The sequence below is a fragment of the Heterocephalus glaber genome, unplaced genomic scaffold (assembly GCF_053883595.1).
Source record: "Heterocephalus glaber isolate CG9 unplaced genomic scaffold, H.glaber_assembly_v1.0 deba00001497, whole genome shotgun sequence".
NCBI classification, from domain to species: Eukaryota; Metazoa; Chordata; class Mammalia; order Rodentia; family Bathyergidae; genus Heterocephalus; species Heterocephalus glaber.
In genome coordinates this window covers 5,450,258-5,464,973 of record NW_028258320.1, presented here as the reverse complement: position 1 = coordinate 5,464,973, position 14,716 = coordinate 5,450,258, and the positions used below count along the sequence as shown (strand labels likewise).

General features: G+C 53.2%; 1 protein-coding gene and 1 long non-coding RNA gene across 5 annotated transcripts; one reads left to right on the top strand and one right to left on the bottom strand.

Moving 5' to 3' along the window:
• Positions 1-3,354: 3,354 nt before the first annotated feature.
• On the bottom strand, positions 3,355-14,571 carry Cnpy3 (canopy FGF signaling regulator 3). 4 transcript variants are annotated; one of them, XM_021259800.2, is made up of 6 exons: positions 13,711-14,571; positions 7,550-7,673; positions 6,387-6,483; positions 4,291-4,413; positions 4,009-4,126; positions 3,355-3,906 (listed from the first exon to the last, which is right to left on the bottom strand). In XM_021259800.2, exons 1-6 carry the CDS (start codon positions 13,853-13,855, stop codon positions 3,677-3,679), a joined length of 837 nt encoding a protein of 278 aa, XP_021115459.1. In that variant the 5' UTR covers positions 13,856-14,571; the 3' UTR covers positions 3,355-3,676. The 4 variants fall into 4 exon arrangements, with proteins under 4 accessions (XP_021115459.1, XP_004846605.1, XP_021115458.1 ...); XM_004846548.4 differs by having other exon boundaries at positions 3,355-3,887; XM_021259799.2 differs by lacking the exon at positions 13,711-14,571 and adding an exon at positions 6,577-6,634.
• On the top strand, positions 7,350-8,274 carry LOC147825533 (uncharacterized). Its single transcript, XR_015440252.1, has 2 exons — positions 7,350-7,428; positions 7,588-8,274. It is a non-coding gene; the product is annotated as an uncharacterized LOC147825533 (long non-coding RNA).
• Positions 14,572-14,716: the final 145 nt, after the last annotated feature.

Sequence of the window (14,716 nt, the reverse complement as noted above, 5' to 3'; positions counted from 1 at the left end):
GTCCTGAGTTTGAGCCCCAGTACCGCCCCCCCAAAAAAATAAAAAACAGGACTAGGGCTGAAGCTCAGTGCAGAGACCCCAGGTTCCACCCCTAAAACTACCTAAATAAACCATCTGCTTTCCACAGGGAGAAGTTTGGGGGAAGCACTTAGTCCCCTTGCTGTTACATTGCTCTTGGTCGCATCACACACAGGCTCTTGGGTGTGATTGCCCCACACCCCCTTCTTCCCCAGTGCAGTTTCCTCAGATTTCCCTCCTGAGACAAGAGCCTGGAAGATGTCACCAAATAAGTCCAAGATGTGCAGAAAAGCTTTTCCCACCCGCCTCTGCTTCCAGCTTCAGAATGAGAACAAAGACACCTCTCCTGCCCTAACCCTTCTACCTCAGCAGCAGCCTGGAACTGGAGGGCACCCAGGGATGGTGTAATTGTCTTCACTTTGTTTTAGCACACAGGTGGTCTCAGATGGGCCTGGACAAGTGATGGCACCTTTGGCTCACACTTGCCCTACCAACAGGGCCTTGGCAACAGGCTTAGAAAGGTGCACTAGCTGTGTGGTGGTGGTGTACACCCACTATCCCAGCTACCCTGGAGTCCGAGGCAGGACAATTGAAAAGTTGATGGCCAGCCTAAGCAACTTAGTGAAATTCTGTCTCAAAATAAAAAGGGCTGGGGCCATTTACCTCAGCGACACTGCAGGAGCAAGGTCCTGAGTTTGATCCCTGGTACCAAAAAAAAAAAAAAGGGCTAGAGTGTAGCTCAATGATAGAGCTTTGCTAGTATGTAAGAGGCCCTGGGTTCCATCCCCAGCTCTGCAAGTGTATGTGTGAGAGAGAAACTGTTCATGCTTGAGAACTGCATTGCTGCAGGGCTTCTGTGAGCGTTTAGGCGACACAGGGCTCCACATGTAAGGGGCCACCGTTCACACTACAGATCTCATGAGTCTGGGTATTTTTTTTGGTACAGGGGATCAAACTCGGGACCTTGCGCCTTTGAGGCAGGTGGCGGCACCACTGAGCTACATCCCAGTCCTGAGTCTGGGTATTTATAATGGTAGTTTTCTGGCCAGTATTCAAATGCCTCATTCTAACAAAAATTACATTAAAATGGTTAAATTGGGCAGCTGAGACAGGATTGTGAGTTTGAACCCAGCTGGGAAAATAGGGACTTAAACTTTTTTTCTTTTTTTTTCAAAGGCTGGGTATGTAGTTCAGTACAAAGCCCCTGGGTTCAGTCCCAGTATGGAGCACTGGTGCTGTATGAAAAATCCACACAGCTAACTGGAGACAGAAACCGGCCTGTAGGAGGTGCCTTGAGTGAACCATGAGAGGACACCGAGACTTCACTGTCTGGACCTGTGGTACTTCACCTGTTTTGCAAAGCTGAGGTCTAACCCACCTGAGGCAGGCCATGACCACTGAACTCCACCCCCAGCGCCACCTGTGGCTCTCAACCCCTGAACTGGAAGAAACTGGCTTGTGGTTCGTCCCTCTGCATCTGCGTCAGCCCTGGTGGTGTGGTTGATGGGAGCACTGAGAGATGGATCCATTCTGGGGCCTGAGAAGCTACTTTTGAGGACAAGACCCTGATCCAGTAGGACTCCCTCTTAGGACAGCAAGGTTCTCTTGGAGGGCTGGGGTACAGCTCAGCAGTGAGCACCCCAGAAACAAATACCAGAGAAGGCAGAGATGTTTGCTCAGCACGCAGGCTGATGTGAGGCCCAGACCAACCAGGCCTGCAATGCACCAGTCACCCAAACAAACTTCCCAGGTAGGTGTGGCAAGGAAATCTTGTTCTAACAGGGTTTCTGATGAACTGAAACTTGGTTAATTTGTTAGATCTGCCTGAGCGCATAGTGGGTGCAAAAGTGGGGCACATTGGGCTGGGGATTTAGCTCAGTGGTTTCACTGCCTGCTGCGCAAGCGCAAGGACTGAGTTTGATCCCCGGTAACAAAAAAAGAACAGAAAAGTGGGGCACATTGCCCAGATTCAGAAAAAAATGTCTACTCCAGGAAACAGGACCTGCTCCCACCTTTCCAGAGCGGGCTTGGTGGGGGCTGGGGAGTGCCACTAGCTGGCCCTCGGGACACAGTGGGATCCCTACAGCAGCCACAGGTCAAAGAGCAAGTCTTCCCAGCGCTGCCGCCCTCAAGTTGTGGAGCTGCAATTGGGTCCCTGGTCTGACACCCTGGTACCCAACAGGGCTTTGGGAATCAATGACGCTCTGGGGACGGACGTGGGTTAGTGACAGAACAGGGAACTCAGACTGGCCCAAGAGCCACAAACTGACTCCTGGCCCTGGATCCCAACTCCTCCCATGCACAGCTCACTGCGGCGGGGCACTCAGAGCTAGAGGCAGAGGCTGGGGGTGGACTAAGGCTCAGCCCTGAGCAGAGGTAAGGCTACCACAGCTCTGTTCCCCACAGCCCCGTCTGGGGGCCACTCCTGGGGGTGGGGGGCTGGGGCTCAGACTCCGCAGCACCACAACCCTGGCCTAAGGCAGGAGAGAAGGTACCATGGGGCACTCACCTGGTGCAGCGTGACTTCCCTGCTCTTCCCTTCCACCCTCCTCACCGACCACACAAAGCCACTTCCGGTCTGCCTTTCTGATGGGGTGGGGCCAGGCCTGGTGCACGCTCTGCTCGCCCTGGCCCAGCTGTCCCTGTTTGCCTTTGAGGGCTTGCTGGTGGTGGGCCAAGGGCGAGGAACTGAACTAGGTGTGAGTGCTGCTGTCAGGGCCAGGTGCGGAGGGGAGGGCCCTGGGGGCTGGGGAAGTGGAAAGACTTGGAATCCAAGTCCCAGCTATGCCATGTATGAACAGGACCTGTCACAGACCCCACCTCCCACCTGTGTAGTCAGGATTCAAGTTAACACCACCAACAAGGCCCTGCCCCTGCCCAGGACAGCCTGGGAGCACCGGTGCACCGCCCTGCCGCCTGCAGAACATGGGGTAACCAGGGGTTGGTGAGGGACAGGGTGTCCTCCCCTTGAGACTTGGGCAGAGTGACCAAGTGTGGTCGTCAGGGAACAAGGTCCAAGAGCAGGCAGGGCAGACAGAGGTGAGGAGGACAGAAAACAATGACCTAAAGGAGGTGTGGGGACAGGAGGGGTTGATAAAGGGCAGTGGTGACTGGGACAGTGCTCAGGACAAAATGCCTAGGACACAGTGTGAGGAGCAAGCAGGGGCAGGGGGTGAGGGCAGCTGCCACCCTGCCCAGGGTCACTGCACCTGTCTGGGCCTTGCCGCAAGCAGCCCCGGGCATTCCCCACACTGCCACTCAAGAGGGGACCGTGAGGTGCAGGAGAGAGCCATGGGTACTGCAGGACCCCTGGGGCAAGGACGCAGGAGTCACAACCAAAAGCCCAATGGGTCTTTACTCCGGGAGCCCGAAGGAGGGGTGGGCACAGGGCTGGGGGTGCAGTCTCACTTCTCGGGGTGGGGTGGGGGTAGAAGCTAGGTGCTCTCCTCAGGCTCTGCAGGGCTTGCACCTGGTGCCAGCACCTGCCCCTGTCCCTCCTGAGTCACACTGGGTCTACAAGTCCCGACCCCGTGGCCACCCAAACTCTGGGCCAGGAGAGGAACCATGGCTGCTGGGTGCCCGTCCTGGTCCTGAGCTGCACCATCCCGGGTTGGAGCATCATGGCAGACTCTTCAGCCTCTAAGCCGCTCAGAGCTCGTCAGGAGGGCTGTGCGGGAGCGGTGAGGCCTTCTGGATGTCCCCGTCCTCCTCGTCCTCGGCACTGTGGCCCCCCTGGAGCCCCCCAAGCTTCTTCCTCTGCCTGTTGCTGCCGCTGGTTGCCTTGGCCCGGCTGCCCTTCTTCTTGGCCTTCTTCCCTCCCAGTGCGGCTGTGTCGCCCTTCTTGCCAGACCACCGCTCTGCCAGGCAGCCTGCGGGGGGCGGGAGAGGCTGGGAGTGCAGGGAGGTGGCTGTGGCCCTGGCACCGAGTCGGGCCCTCTTGTGTCCCTGGGGCACCCTCTGTCCCTGCCCATGGCCCCCTTGAGGACTCACTGGTGTCCTTGCCCTTCAGCACATGGTTGGTGCACAGGAACTCGGTGAGGTCCTCCTCCTGGTGGTTCCGGTACCAGTCCTCGATCACCTCCTCGAACTCCTCCACCAGCACGTCACACTGTGGGCCACGACACACTGGGTCCGCACAGCCCCAGCACCTGGCTCACTCCCCAGGGCTCCCCAAGCCTTGTGACCCCATGACAGGCAGGCAGCTGGGATTCATCTGGTGCCACCAAGGTGAGGCGCCTGGCCAGGGTCACCAGCTCCTGCCCCCTCCCATACCTGCTTCTTGAGGTCGGCCACCTCGGCAGAGGTCTCGTTCCACAGCTCATAGGGGATGTCCATCACTACCTTGACGCCCTTGTGCACCAGGCCGTGCAGCGTCTCGAAGGTCTCCGACATACCCTGGGGGCATGGAGCTGTGTTACCTGCCTTGCCCTGGGGTCAGAGGAACTGGCTTCTGGTCCTTGCACAGGCCTTCCTGCCCCTTTCAAGCAGCTGTCCACCAGCCCTGAACCTCCGTCCCCCAGCCTTTCAAAAGATCAGCTGTTGCCCTCAGGCTCTGAACGGAACTGCATCACCAGACCTTTTCATCTTTTTCGGTTGCCCAGTCTCAAATTTGTAATCCTCCTGCCTCAGCCTCCCAGAATGCAGGGATTACAGGATATACCACCACACCATCTGCCCTCAGGCCTTTTAACTCAGATTCCTTTTCCAGGAAAGAAGTTTATCTCAGCTATTCCTTCACCTTGCTGGGAACACCCTGCTCTGGGTCCTTCCTGGCAGGAAGAGGGCACAGCCAAGCGGACGAAGGACCCTTTATTCAGTAAAAGTCATCTCTGCTGCTGGGCAGAGCCAACACACTACCCGTCCCCTCCCTTTTCGCAAAGACACACACACATGCACACACACGCGCGCGCTTGGGCCGGGCCACAGCTCAGGAGCCCAGCACCTGCCTAACACGAGTGAGGCCCTGGGTTCCATCCTCAGCACTGCAAACAGCAAAATACACAAACATAAAAGTTATCTTCCCTCCCCACCCCTGCTCTGTACGCAGCAGTGGCGCACACACACGGCTTGGCACTTTGCCTGTTAGCTCAGGAGCACACACAGGAGAGGGGCTGAGCTCACAGGCAGCTCCAGCTCTGAACGCTCAGGGTACCAACCTTGCCCCTACTGGTGGGAAGTTTGCTTCTGTTTGCTACAGAACATAACTTTATCTTTTATTGATTTTTTTTTCAAGACTGCCTCGCTATGGGAACATGAGTAGATGCAGGGGCTGTCTTGCCTGATTTGTGCTGAACCTCAGGCAGGCTGTTGTGAAGGACTGTCACCAACACCTGCCAACTGTCCTCACACTTATTTTTAAAACCTTCACCAACATAAGCAAGGTAAAATGTCTGTCATACCCATTCTCATTTTATTTATTTATTTATTTGGTACTGGGGATCAAACTTGGGACCTTGCGCCTGCAAGGCAGGCGGCAGAACCACTGAGCTAAATCCCTGGCCCCCCATTCTCATTTTATAAAGGAAAAAAAAGACAGGGTCTCGCTATGCAGTTCAGCCTGGCCTCAAATTAATGGCAATTCTCCTGCCTCACCCTCCCAAGTGCTGGGATTACAGGTGTGGGCCACCACACCCAGCAGAACATAATTTTAAACACTTTTTATTAAAGCAAACATGGATTCATGAGCTAAAGTCATGTAACTTTTTGGTTTTCAGTACTAGGGATTGAACCCAGGGCCTTCACACTGAGCTACATCTACAGGCCCTTTCCTTTGTATTTTTAAAATTTTGATAGGGTCTCACTAAATCGCTAAGTTGCCCATTCGGGGCTTGAACTTGAGATCCTCCTGCTTCAGCCTCCCAGAGTGCTGGAATTACAGGTGTGAGTATCACACCGGCTGCTAAGAGGAGACTTTAGGGGGAAAATTTTAGGGCAGCAGAAAGGCCTGTTAGAAGCAGCTCCTTCTATTCTGTGCACACAGAATGTATTCACTGTGGCCTGGATGTCAGGGTGGGTGGGCCTGGGGGTGTAAACATCGCTGCCCTCAAGTCACTTCCGAATTTCCCCGACTTCTGCACATCAGCATTGTGCTGGTTCCTCTTTGTGCAAGGGCTTTAGGCCCCCGTGAGCGCTGCCACCTGGGCACTTCTGTGTCTGTCTCTAGGAGGGACCCTGACAGGAGGCCCAGGGGGCCATGAATGTGCTTGATGCCACTGAGCATGAGATCACTCAGGAGGGAAGGCCAGTGACAAGCAATCCAAGAGTGGGCTGAGGCAGGAGGACTCCTGGGATGCCCAGAACACACACGCGCACGCACGCACGCACGCACGCACACACACACGCCTGGGTGAGAGTGCAGCAGAGCCCACCTTGGCAAAGCGGTTGCTGCCGGCCCGCTCCTTGTGCAGGCTGTAGTCCAGGAGCCGCTTGCAGATGGTCTCGGTGACCTCGATCAACCGCAAGTCCCTGCCGAGACAGCAGCAGAGAGGCGCTGAGTTCCCTCCCCAGCCCGGCGCATCCCTCCAGCCCTGCTGCCCGGCACCCGCGCGGCTGGCTCACCGACAACGGGAAGGCAGAGCTGGAAGGGAGAGCTCATCGGGCCTGGGGGCTCGGGAGGCTGGAACACAGACCAGAGAGATAGTGGGGTCACAGCTCTGCAACCCTGGCTGCTCATGCCCAGCGCCTGCTCTGGCACCGAGCTACATCCTGAGTTTTTATTCATTTAATTTTTTATTTTAAAGAGACATGAGAAGGTTTACTAGAGGCAGAGAGACAGGACAAACTCAAGAGCAGTGTATGTGTGCTCAGAGAATGAAGCACCTTTATTCAAGCATTTTTTTTTTATTAAGTTCTTTTTACGGTTTTTTTTTTGGTACCAGGGATCGAACTCGGGTCCTTGAGCCTGCACAGCAGGCGACGAAACCACTGAGCTAAATCCCCGGCCCTTATTTATGCTTCTGAGACAGGGTCTCGGTATGTAGTCCAGGCTGGCCTTGAACTCATTATGTAGCTCAAATTGGCCTCCAACGAGCAGCAATTCTCCTGCCTCAGCCTCCTAAGTGCTGGGATTACAGGGGTGCACCACCATATTCAGCTTTTGATTTTAATAAAGCAAAACATCAAATTTTGGAGGGAAAACATCAGTACATTTTGAAAGCGTGGTTGTGGCTGGCAGACATTCCTTTCAGGTTTTTTTTTTTTTTGGTACTGGGGATCAAACTCGGGACCTTGCGCTTGTGAGGCAGGCAACAGAACCACTGAGCTAAATCCCCGGCTCCTTTCAGGTTTTGATTTTAATATCTTTTGCTGGCAAGAAGCATCAACAGTTCCATGCATCTTTCGCTTACAGGTGAGGATTCTGTGGCAGACAAGGACTAGAGAAGCCAAAGCCAGGGCAGACCTGGTCCCAGTGTGAGCGCTGCCTCTCCCTCGCTGCCTCTCCCTCGGCATGGGTCCGGAAGGGCGATCACCAAGCCCCGACCGAGGAGGGGGAGGGGGAGGGGAGGGGGGGGACCCTGAGCTCCGCACTTACGACTTGGTGTATCTGACGCCCTCTGCCTTGCGGTCCAGGATGCCATAGCCCGTCCCAATCATCTCCTTCGTCTTGCCCGTTTCATCAAAGGCGGACTTCAGCTCCACAGCGACGTATTTGCACACTGCAGTGGGGGACACACGACACCGCCCAGCCCTGAGAGCGTGCGCAGGAGCCTGAGGAGAGGCCAGCGCCCAAGCAAGACGACCCAGGCGGAAACACTCCTGGCCTGGACAAGGCACTGCTGGAGGCAGGCAGGAGTCAGCGCCACCCAAGCCTTCATGCCCCTCATTACTTCTAAAAGCTTCACGTGTGGTGAAGGGTGGTGGCGCTGGCCTGTAATCCTGGCACTCAGGAGGCTGAGGCAGGAGGACTGGGAGTTTGAGCTCAGGCTGGGCCACCTAGAGAGTTCAAACCCAGTCTGAACTACATAGTGAGACCCTGTGTCAGAGAATAAATGAATCAGACATAGCATCCCTGAGGCCCTGGATCTGATCCCCAGAACCACAAGGAAAAAAAGAGGTCTAAGGGCCGGGGATTTAGCTCAGTGGTTTCGCCACCTGCTGTGCAGGCTCAAGGACCCGAGTTCGATCCCCGGTACCAAAAAAAAAAGAAAACGAAAAAAAGAGGTCTGGGTTGTAGCTCCGTAGTAGCATCCTTGCCTAGTATTCACCAGGCCCTGGGTTCAAATTCCCCATACCAAAAATAAAATGAAACAAAATAAACGATTATTTTTTTAATCCTAACCAAAAGGAAAGTACTGTAATTAGTAGACTGACCTCAGAGTTAACATCTGTTACCCAACAATTTGGTCACATTATAAGGGATGGGGTTTTAAGGAGAAACAGACCTGTGACTACGATTTAATTCTGACGCACCAGAGGCTTTCTCACCACAATGCAAGGCCAGGCCGGACAACTCAGGGAGACCCTGTCTCAAAATAAAAACAGCTGGGAAATAAGCATATGAAAAATGTTCAACACCACTGGTCATTCAAGAGAAATGCTGAAGTTCCACCTCACTTCAGAAAGAATGGCTGCTATCAAGAAATCAACCAATCGGCCCGGGGATTTAGCTCAGTGGTTCTGCCACCTGCCCTGCAAGCACAAGGTCCCGAGTTCAATCCCGGTACCAAAAAAAAAAAAAATCAACCAATAACAAATGTTGGCGGGGCTAAGGGGAAAAAGGAACCCTTCTCCACTGTTGGTGGGAGTGCAGACTGGTGCAACCACTGTGGAAATCAGTGTGGAGATTCCTCAAAAAAACTAAAACTTTTCAGCTAGCTATTCTTCTTGGTAACTTCCCAAAAGAATTAAAAGCATCAAGCCACAGCAATATATGCACAGCCATGTTACAGCGGCACAGTTTGTAACAGCTAAATCTTGGAAACAGCCCAAATGCCCATCAACCAACAGATGGATAAAGATGTAGTTTTTTTGTTTTTGTTTTTGGTACCGGAGATCGAACTCGGGACCTTGCGCTTTCGAGGCAGGCACTGGAAACACTGATCTAAATCCCTGGCCCAAGATGTAGTTTTTTATACAATGGAGCACTACTCTGCCATAAAGGATGAGCTTGAGACATTTCTAGCTAAACGGATAGACCTTGAGACCATACTCTTAAGTGAAATAAATCAGATACACATGTTTAAACACAACATTGTTTCTCTGGAGTGAGAAACTGAAAGTGGAAATAATTAAAATATATAACAGATAATGGGAAATGGGAAGAAAATGTTCAAATGGGAAGGGGAACAAGGGAGGAGGCAGGGAGAAGGAAGGAAAAAGAAAAAAAGTGAAAATAGAGGGAAAAAATGGAAACAAAGGTTTTCTACATAGGGAGAGGAGGGGGCTTGAAGGGAGGAGAGAATGGGGAAAAAAGAGGCAGGATGTATCATGTACAGGTGCAAATTCCCTATGATGAGTGTTATCATTATGTATGCCTAAAATGTACCAATAAATGTTCTGCTATTAAAAAAAAAAAAAAAGGAGAGGGGATGTGAGTCAGTGCCAAGTTCAACCCCCAATAACACACTAAAAAAGCTGCAAATATAACCTTTCCCCCACCTACATCAGCATGTGCCTTTCACATACCTCCCAAGAAGCACCTTCCCCATAACAAAATCATTACGAAACCTGGAAAATCAACACTGCATCACCCAGTAGTCCCTGTTAAAACTGTCCTAACCGGGGCCAGGGGTTTAGCTCAGTGGTGCTGCCACCTGCCTCACAAGTGCAAGGTCCTGAGTTCGATCCCTGGTACCGCCCCCCCCCCCCAATTTGTCCTAACTGTCCCCTAAATATCTTTTATGACTGTTTTTTGGTTTGGTTGGTTTTTGTTTTTCTTTTTTTTGGTACCAGGGATTGAATTCAGGACCTTGTGCTTGCAAGGCAGGCGCCAGAACCACTGAGCTAAATCCCTGGCCCCCGGTTTTGGTTTTTTGAGACAGAGTCTTGCTATGCAGTTCAGGCTGGCCTTGAACTCACTATGTAGCCCAGGCTGACCTCAAACTTGCGGCGATCCTTCTGCCTCAGCCTCCCAAGTGCTGAGATCAGAGGCCTGCACCATCCCCCTCAGCTCTTTTATGGCTGTTTACCCCCTGATTACATGTATTCCAGAGCCCCTCTCTATTCCTGCCACATCAGTGAGCATCGTCCCCCCAGAGGCCTTGCCTGACATGTGCTTTCTCATCTCCTTCCCTTCCTGTGTCAGTAAGGAACTCCTGTTCACCAGGCCCTGCCTGGTTCAGACAGAAACAAGGGCCCCCTTCCCAGGCACTGAGCCTCAAGGGGCAGGCAGCAGTGTAGACCATCACTGCAGGAAAGGAGCCAAAACACACTAGGCTTCCTGCCCATTCTTCTAACAGACAGTGCATTAAACCTCCACCCCCAGGCAGCCCTCCGGGACTAATCCCACCCACTCTGGATTTCACACTGGGCTCTGCAGGCTCCTTGCTCTCTCTAAGGGACTCAGTCATTTCCCAAGTCTCTCCCCAGAATACAAGGGTCGCCAGCATCCCTGAGCACTGGGTTGCTCCTGGGTCTCTGGCCTCAGACTCTGCACGGCGAAGGCTTGGGTGTTCTCGCTGACACAGCCACACTTGTGGCTGAGGCCTCAGAAAGGAATTCTGCACTGTGACAACACTGACAACAGAGTGTGGCTGAAAACCAGTTACCACAAAAATACAGAAAAGTCAAAATACATGGTGAGTGTTTAAATTTTAAGAATTTCAGTTTCTAGGCATGGTGATGCAGGCCTGTAATCCTAGCATTTGGGAGGCTGCAACAGGAGGCTCGAGGCCAGCCTGGGCTACATAGTGAGTTCAAGACCAGCCTGACCTACATGGTGAGACCCTGCCTCAAAAAAAAAAAAAAAAGAAAGAAAGAAATATTCCCTCAAAACCCTCCCCCTCTCTGGAACACATTCATCTCGGTGTCCTTGCCATTTTCTGCAGCATCTCTATAGTTCTCTTTCCTGAGTGTCTTCATAAAGTGTGATCAAAAATATGGTGACTGGGCCAGGGATTTAGCTTGGTGGTGCTGCACCTGCCTCACAAATGCAAGGTCCTGAGTTCGATCCCTGGAATCGAAAAAAAAAAAAAAAAAAAGGTGACTGCTGCTGCCCAGTGCCATCCAGCAGAAAGGCCAGGCTGGTAAAAACATGTCGCTGTGTCCTCACCTACCTCAGTCACCAGATCTGGCACCATGTGACTTTTGGTCTTCCCCAAAGTAAAAATGACCATAAAAGGGAAACACTTTGAATCAATTCAGGACATCAAGGCAGCTAAGACAGCAGCGCAACTACAGACACTCACAAAAGAGGACTCGAGAGCCGCTGCAGAGAGTGGCAAGAACCATGGGATCAGGGTGAAGCAAGGAGTCTGAGGGGGATTCATGGCAATGTCATTTACTGTAATAATTTTTTTTTGTACTGAGGATTGAACTCAGGACCTCGAGCTTACCAGGTAGGTGCTGTGCTGCTGAGCTAAATCTCCAGCCCTTTGTAATAAAATTTTATCCTTTTTTTTTTTTTTCGGTACCGGGGATCGAACTCAGGACCTTGCACTTTCGAGGCAGGCGGCAGAACCACTGAGCTAAATCCCCAGCCCCATCCTTGTAATAAAATTTGAAATGCAAACACTCACCATACATTTCAATTGTAGCACCCAAACCCTGAAGGTTTGATGAAATCCTGTACCAAGCACACTGATCAATGGCTTGCAGGACTCAGGACACACAAACACTCCAAGTTCTAATCTGTGATCTCAGGGTCTGGAGTACACTAAGGTCACCCCCTTCCCTGGCTCTCCCTCAGTGACCCTCAGGGTTCCCGCCTGCACTCCAGAATGCTCAGCATTTCTCTGGCACCTCTGCCACAGTCTCCACAGCCTCCAAGTGCAGTATTTCAAGGGGGGAGAAGCTGAGGCCTGAAATATTTACTCTCTTCTATTTTCTGGTACCAGGGATCGAACTCAGGACCTTGCGCTTTTGAGGCAGACGTGGCAACACTGAGCTAAATCCCCGGCCCAGCCATCTACTCTCTTCTACCCAAGAGCCACAACTTTGCTTCCAACTCTTGCAGGTATTGCCTCTGGAGAGCCCTCCCAGAACTGGACTTGGAGAAGCTCACGGCACAGACCCCAGAACCCCATGGGCATCCGTCCGCTCCTTTCTGAGCAGCTTCTCCTTGCTCCAGCCAGAGCTTGTTCCCACCCGGCTGGGGAGCCTGAAGGCAGGGTTTTCGGGCCAGACCTCATCAGCACTTAATAACAAAGGTGCAGTAATGATAATAAATGCCACATTAAGAGCAGCCTACAGGCTGGAGTTTGCCAAGCCAGTCTGTAACTGAAAATCCCTTGTAAATTAATCTTCACCAATTACAAAATGAGGTTAGGGTAGAATGATCTCTAAGATCTTTGCCAGCTCTGGGCTTCTGGGTCTGTGGATGCCTCTGAAGCCAAAGAAATGTGAGCTGGTCAGGCCATGAGAATCAGAAGAGGAACAGTGGGGACTCTTTGGTATCAGAATAAATCAGAAAGTGAAGGGAAGAGGAAATGAAATACCCAAAAGGAGGTCAGTCAGGACTAGAGGAAGCAGGCAGAGTGCACCCCGACAGAGGAAACCCACACTGGGTACGGCTGAGTTCTGGGACAGCAGGATCGGCTCACTTTTCATCTTGGAAATCGGAGGATTATGTGCTCCAAACCACTCAACCCACAGGCAGAGCTTAGGGACATCTGGCCCAATGCAGTCTTTGAATTCAGATGAACCAGATCCAGAGCCAACTTTTGCGGGGCTTAGGGCTAGAGGGTGGGATGGAAGGGGTGACTGAAAGGTCAGAGGAAACTGAGAAATGGAGGGAGGCCCTTCATAGTCCTAGATCCCTGGCCAGCTCTCTGAAAAACCTGCTTCCGCTTCTTTTTGTTTGTTTTTGTTTTTTGAGACAGGGTCATGCTATGTAGTTCAGCCTGTATGCAAACTCGCCGAAATTCTCCTGCCTCAGCCTCCCGACTGCTGGGATTACAGGTGCCCGCTCCTGCTTCTGCTTCTGCTTCTGCGATTTGGGAACTTACCTTTTCTCAGTATTTCTAAAATCTTCCTCCTTCACCCACTTTCCCCGGGTTGCGTGCCTCCTGCAGAGTGCCCCCTCTTAAGGCCTAGGACCCTCCTCCTTCCTCCATACCCCTGGGCCCACCATTTCGTTCTTCGTGTTATAAACACTTCTCCTGGGTGCCTACCAGAAACTGAGTGAGTATCAGACCGAGTCCCTGTGCTCAGTGCTGTCGGAGGGGGCAACACAGCACTGCACAGTGGAGAGGGAAGCGAGGGGTGCTGCAGCTGCTGCTTCCCGTTTCAGTTCCTCAAACTCAAACTCCTCGGAGCTGCCAGGCCAGGCCTGCTCTCCTCTGGGCGCCCCTCTCCCCACTTCTCTTCACCTGCCTACTCTCACTACCCTGCAGGCTCCTGCATGATGTCTCCCCGACGCCTCCTCCACCCCACCAACAGGAGAGATCTGCTGCTCCCCTCAGCCCCGAGCCCTGCGCTCCTCTTGTCATTGGATCCCCCGCACCCCGGTGCCCAGGGCCCACCCCAGCACCCAGTGGATCCCTGCAAGCAGCCCAGAGCCTAGACCTTAGCCCCGCCCCAGCCCCGCCCCCTCACCTTCGCATTTGCTGGGGAGCCGGACCCAGTCGGTCTCCTCTGCCCGGGCCTGGCTCGGGCCCAGCTCCGGGCCCGGCGGCAGCAGCAGCAGCAGCAAGGGGAGAAGCGGAAGACAGCGGGGTGCAAGCTCGATCAGCGACTCCATGGCCCAGGCGGGCCCGATCCGCAAGGACCGGGGGCGCTTCTTCCAGCGGCGCGCGCCCAGCAGCTTCCCCGAGCCGCTTCCGGGACTGTGCACGTGCCTGGCGTAACCACGGCAACCGCGAGCCCCCTCCCCCGCGCCCCCTCCCCTCCCGGCCTCAGCCCGCCTTCCTAACGGACGGACGACGCAGCCAATGGACTTCCTCCGGGTTTACCTTCTAGCCAATAAGAAGACGACTCTTTTTCGGGCTCGGCCAATAAGAGAGCATATGGTGGCTTCAGGGACCAATGTCTACTTTTCTCCCACCCCCTAACGGAGACTCGGGTGAGGTTAGAGGACGAGGACCAAGGGACTAGAGCATCGGGTCTGATCCTGGCTGGCCCTGCGTGGGCCGGTTCGGGCGCACTGATCCTGGAAGATGTGGGGAAGACTTTTTCCCACGGTTTTCTCCTCCTGTTTAAGCATCATTTCCTTCCTGGGGTCCTAAAGGCCTCACTGAGCACCTGCTTTTAAACTGTTATCCTTGGAGTCACTCTAGCCGTTGCCTTGTTGGGTGACATCAAGACGACTCGGTCCCCATGGCATTTGTCCTCGTGGGAATTGGAATCGGTAACTTCCTCCCCAGCCCCAGTTCCTGATGACCCAGGGTCCACCCGACTGCTATGCTACCTAGGCTGCCTGTGGTTGGAGCTTTTGTGCAATTAAAGCTTATCGAGCAGATGGGAAAAACTCTCAGGCATTTTCTTTGGCGAATGTAAGCCCAACACCTTCACTGTCCTGTTATTTATTTCTTTGGATTCTTAGCTCCCAGAAGGCAGGAGCTCGGCTGATGTGCGGTTGTATTTCCTTTCCTTCTGCCTCCTC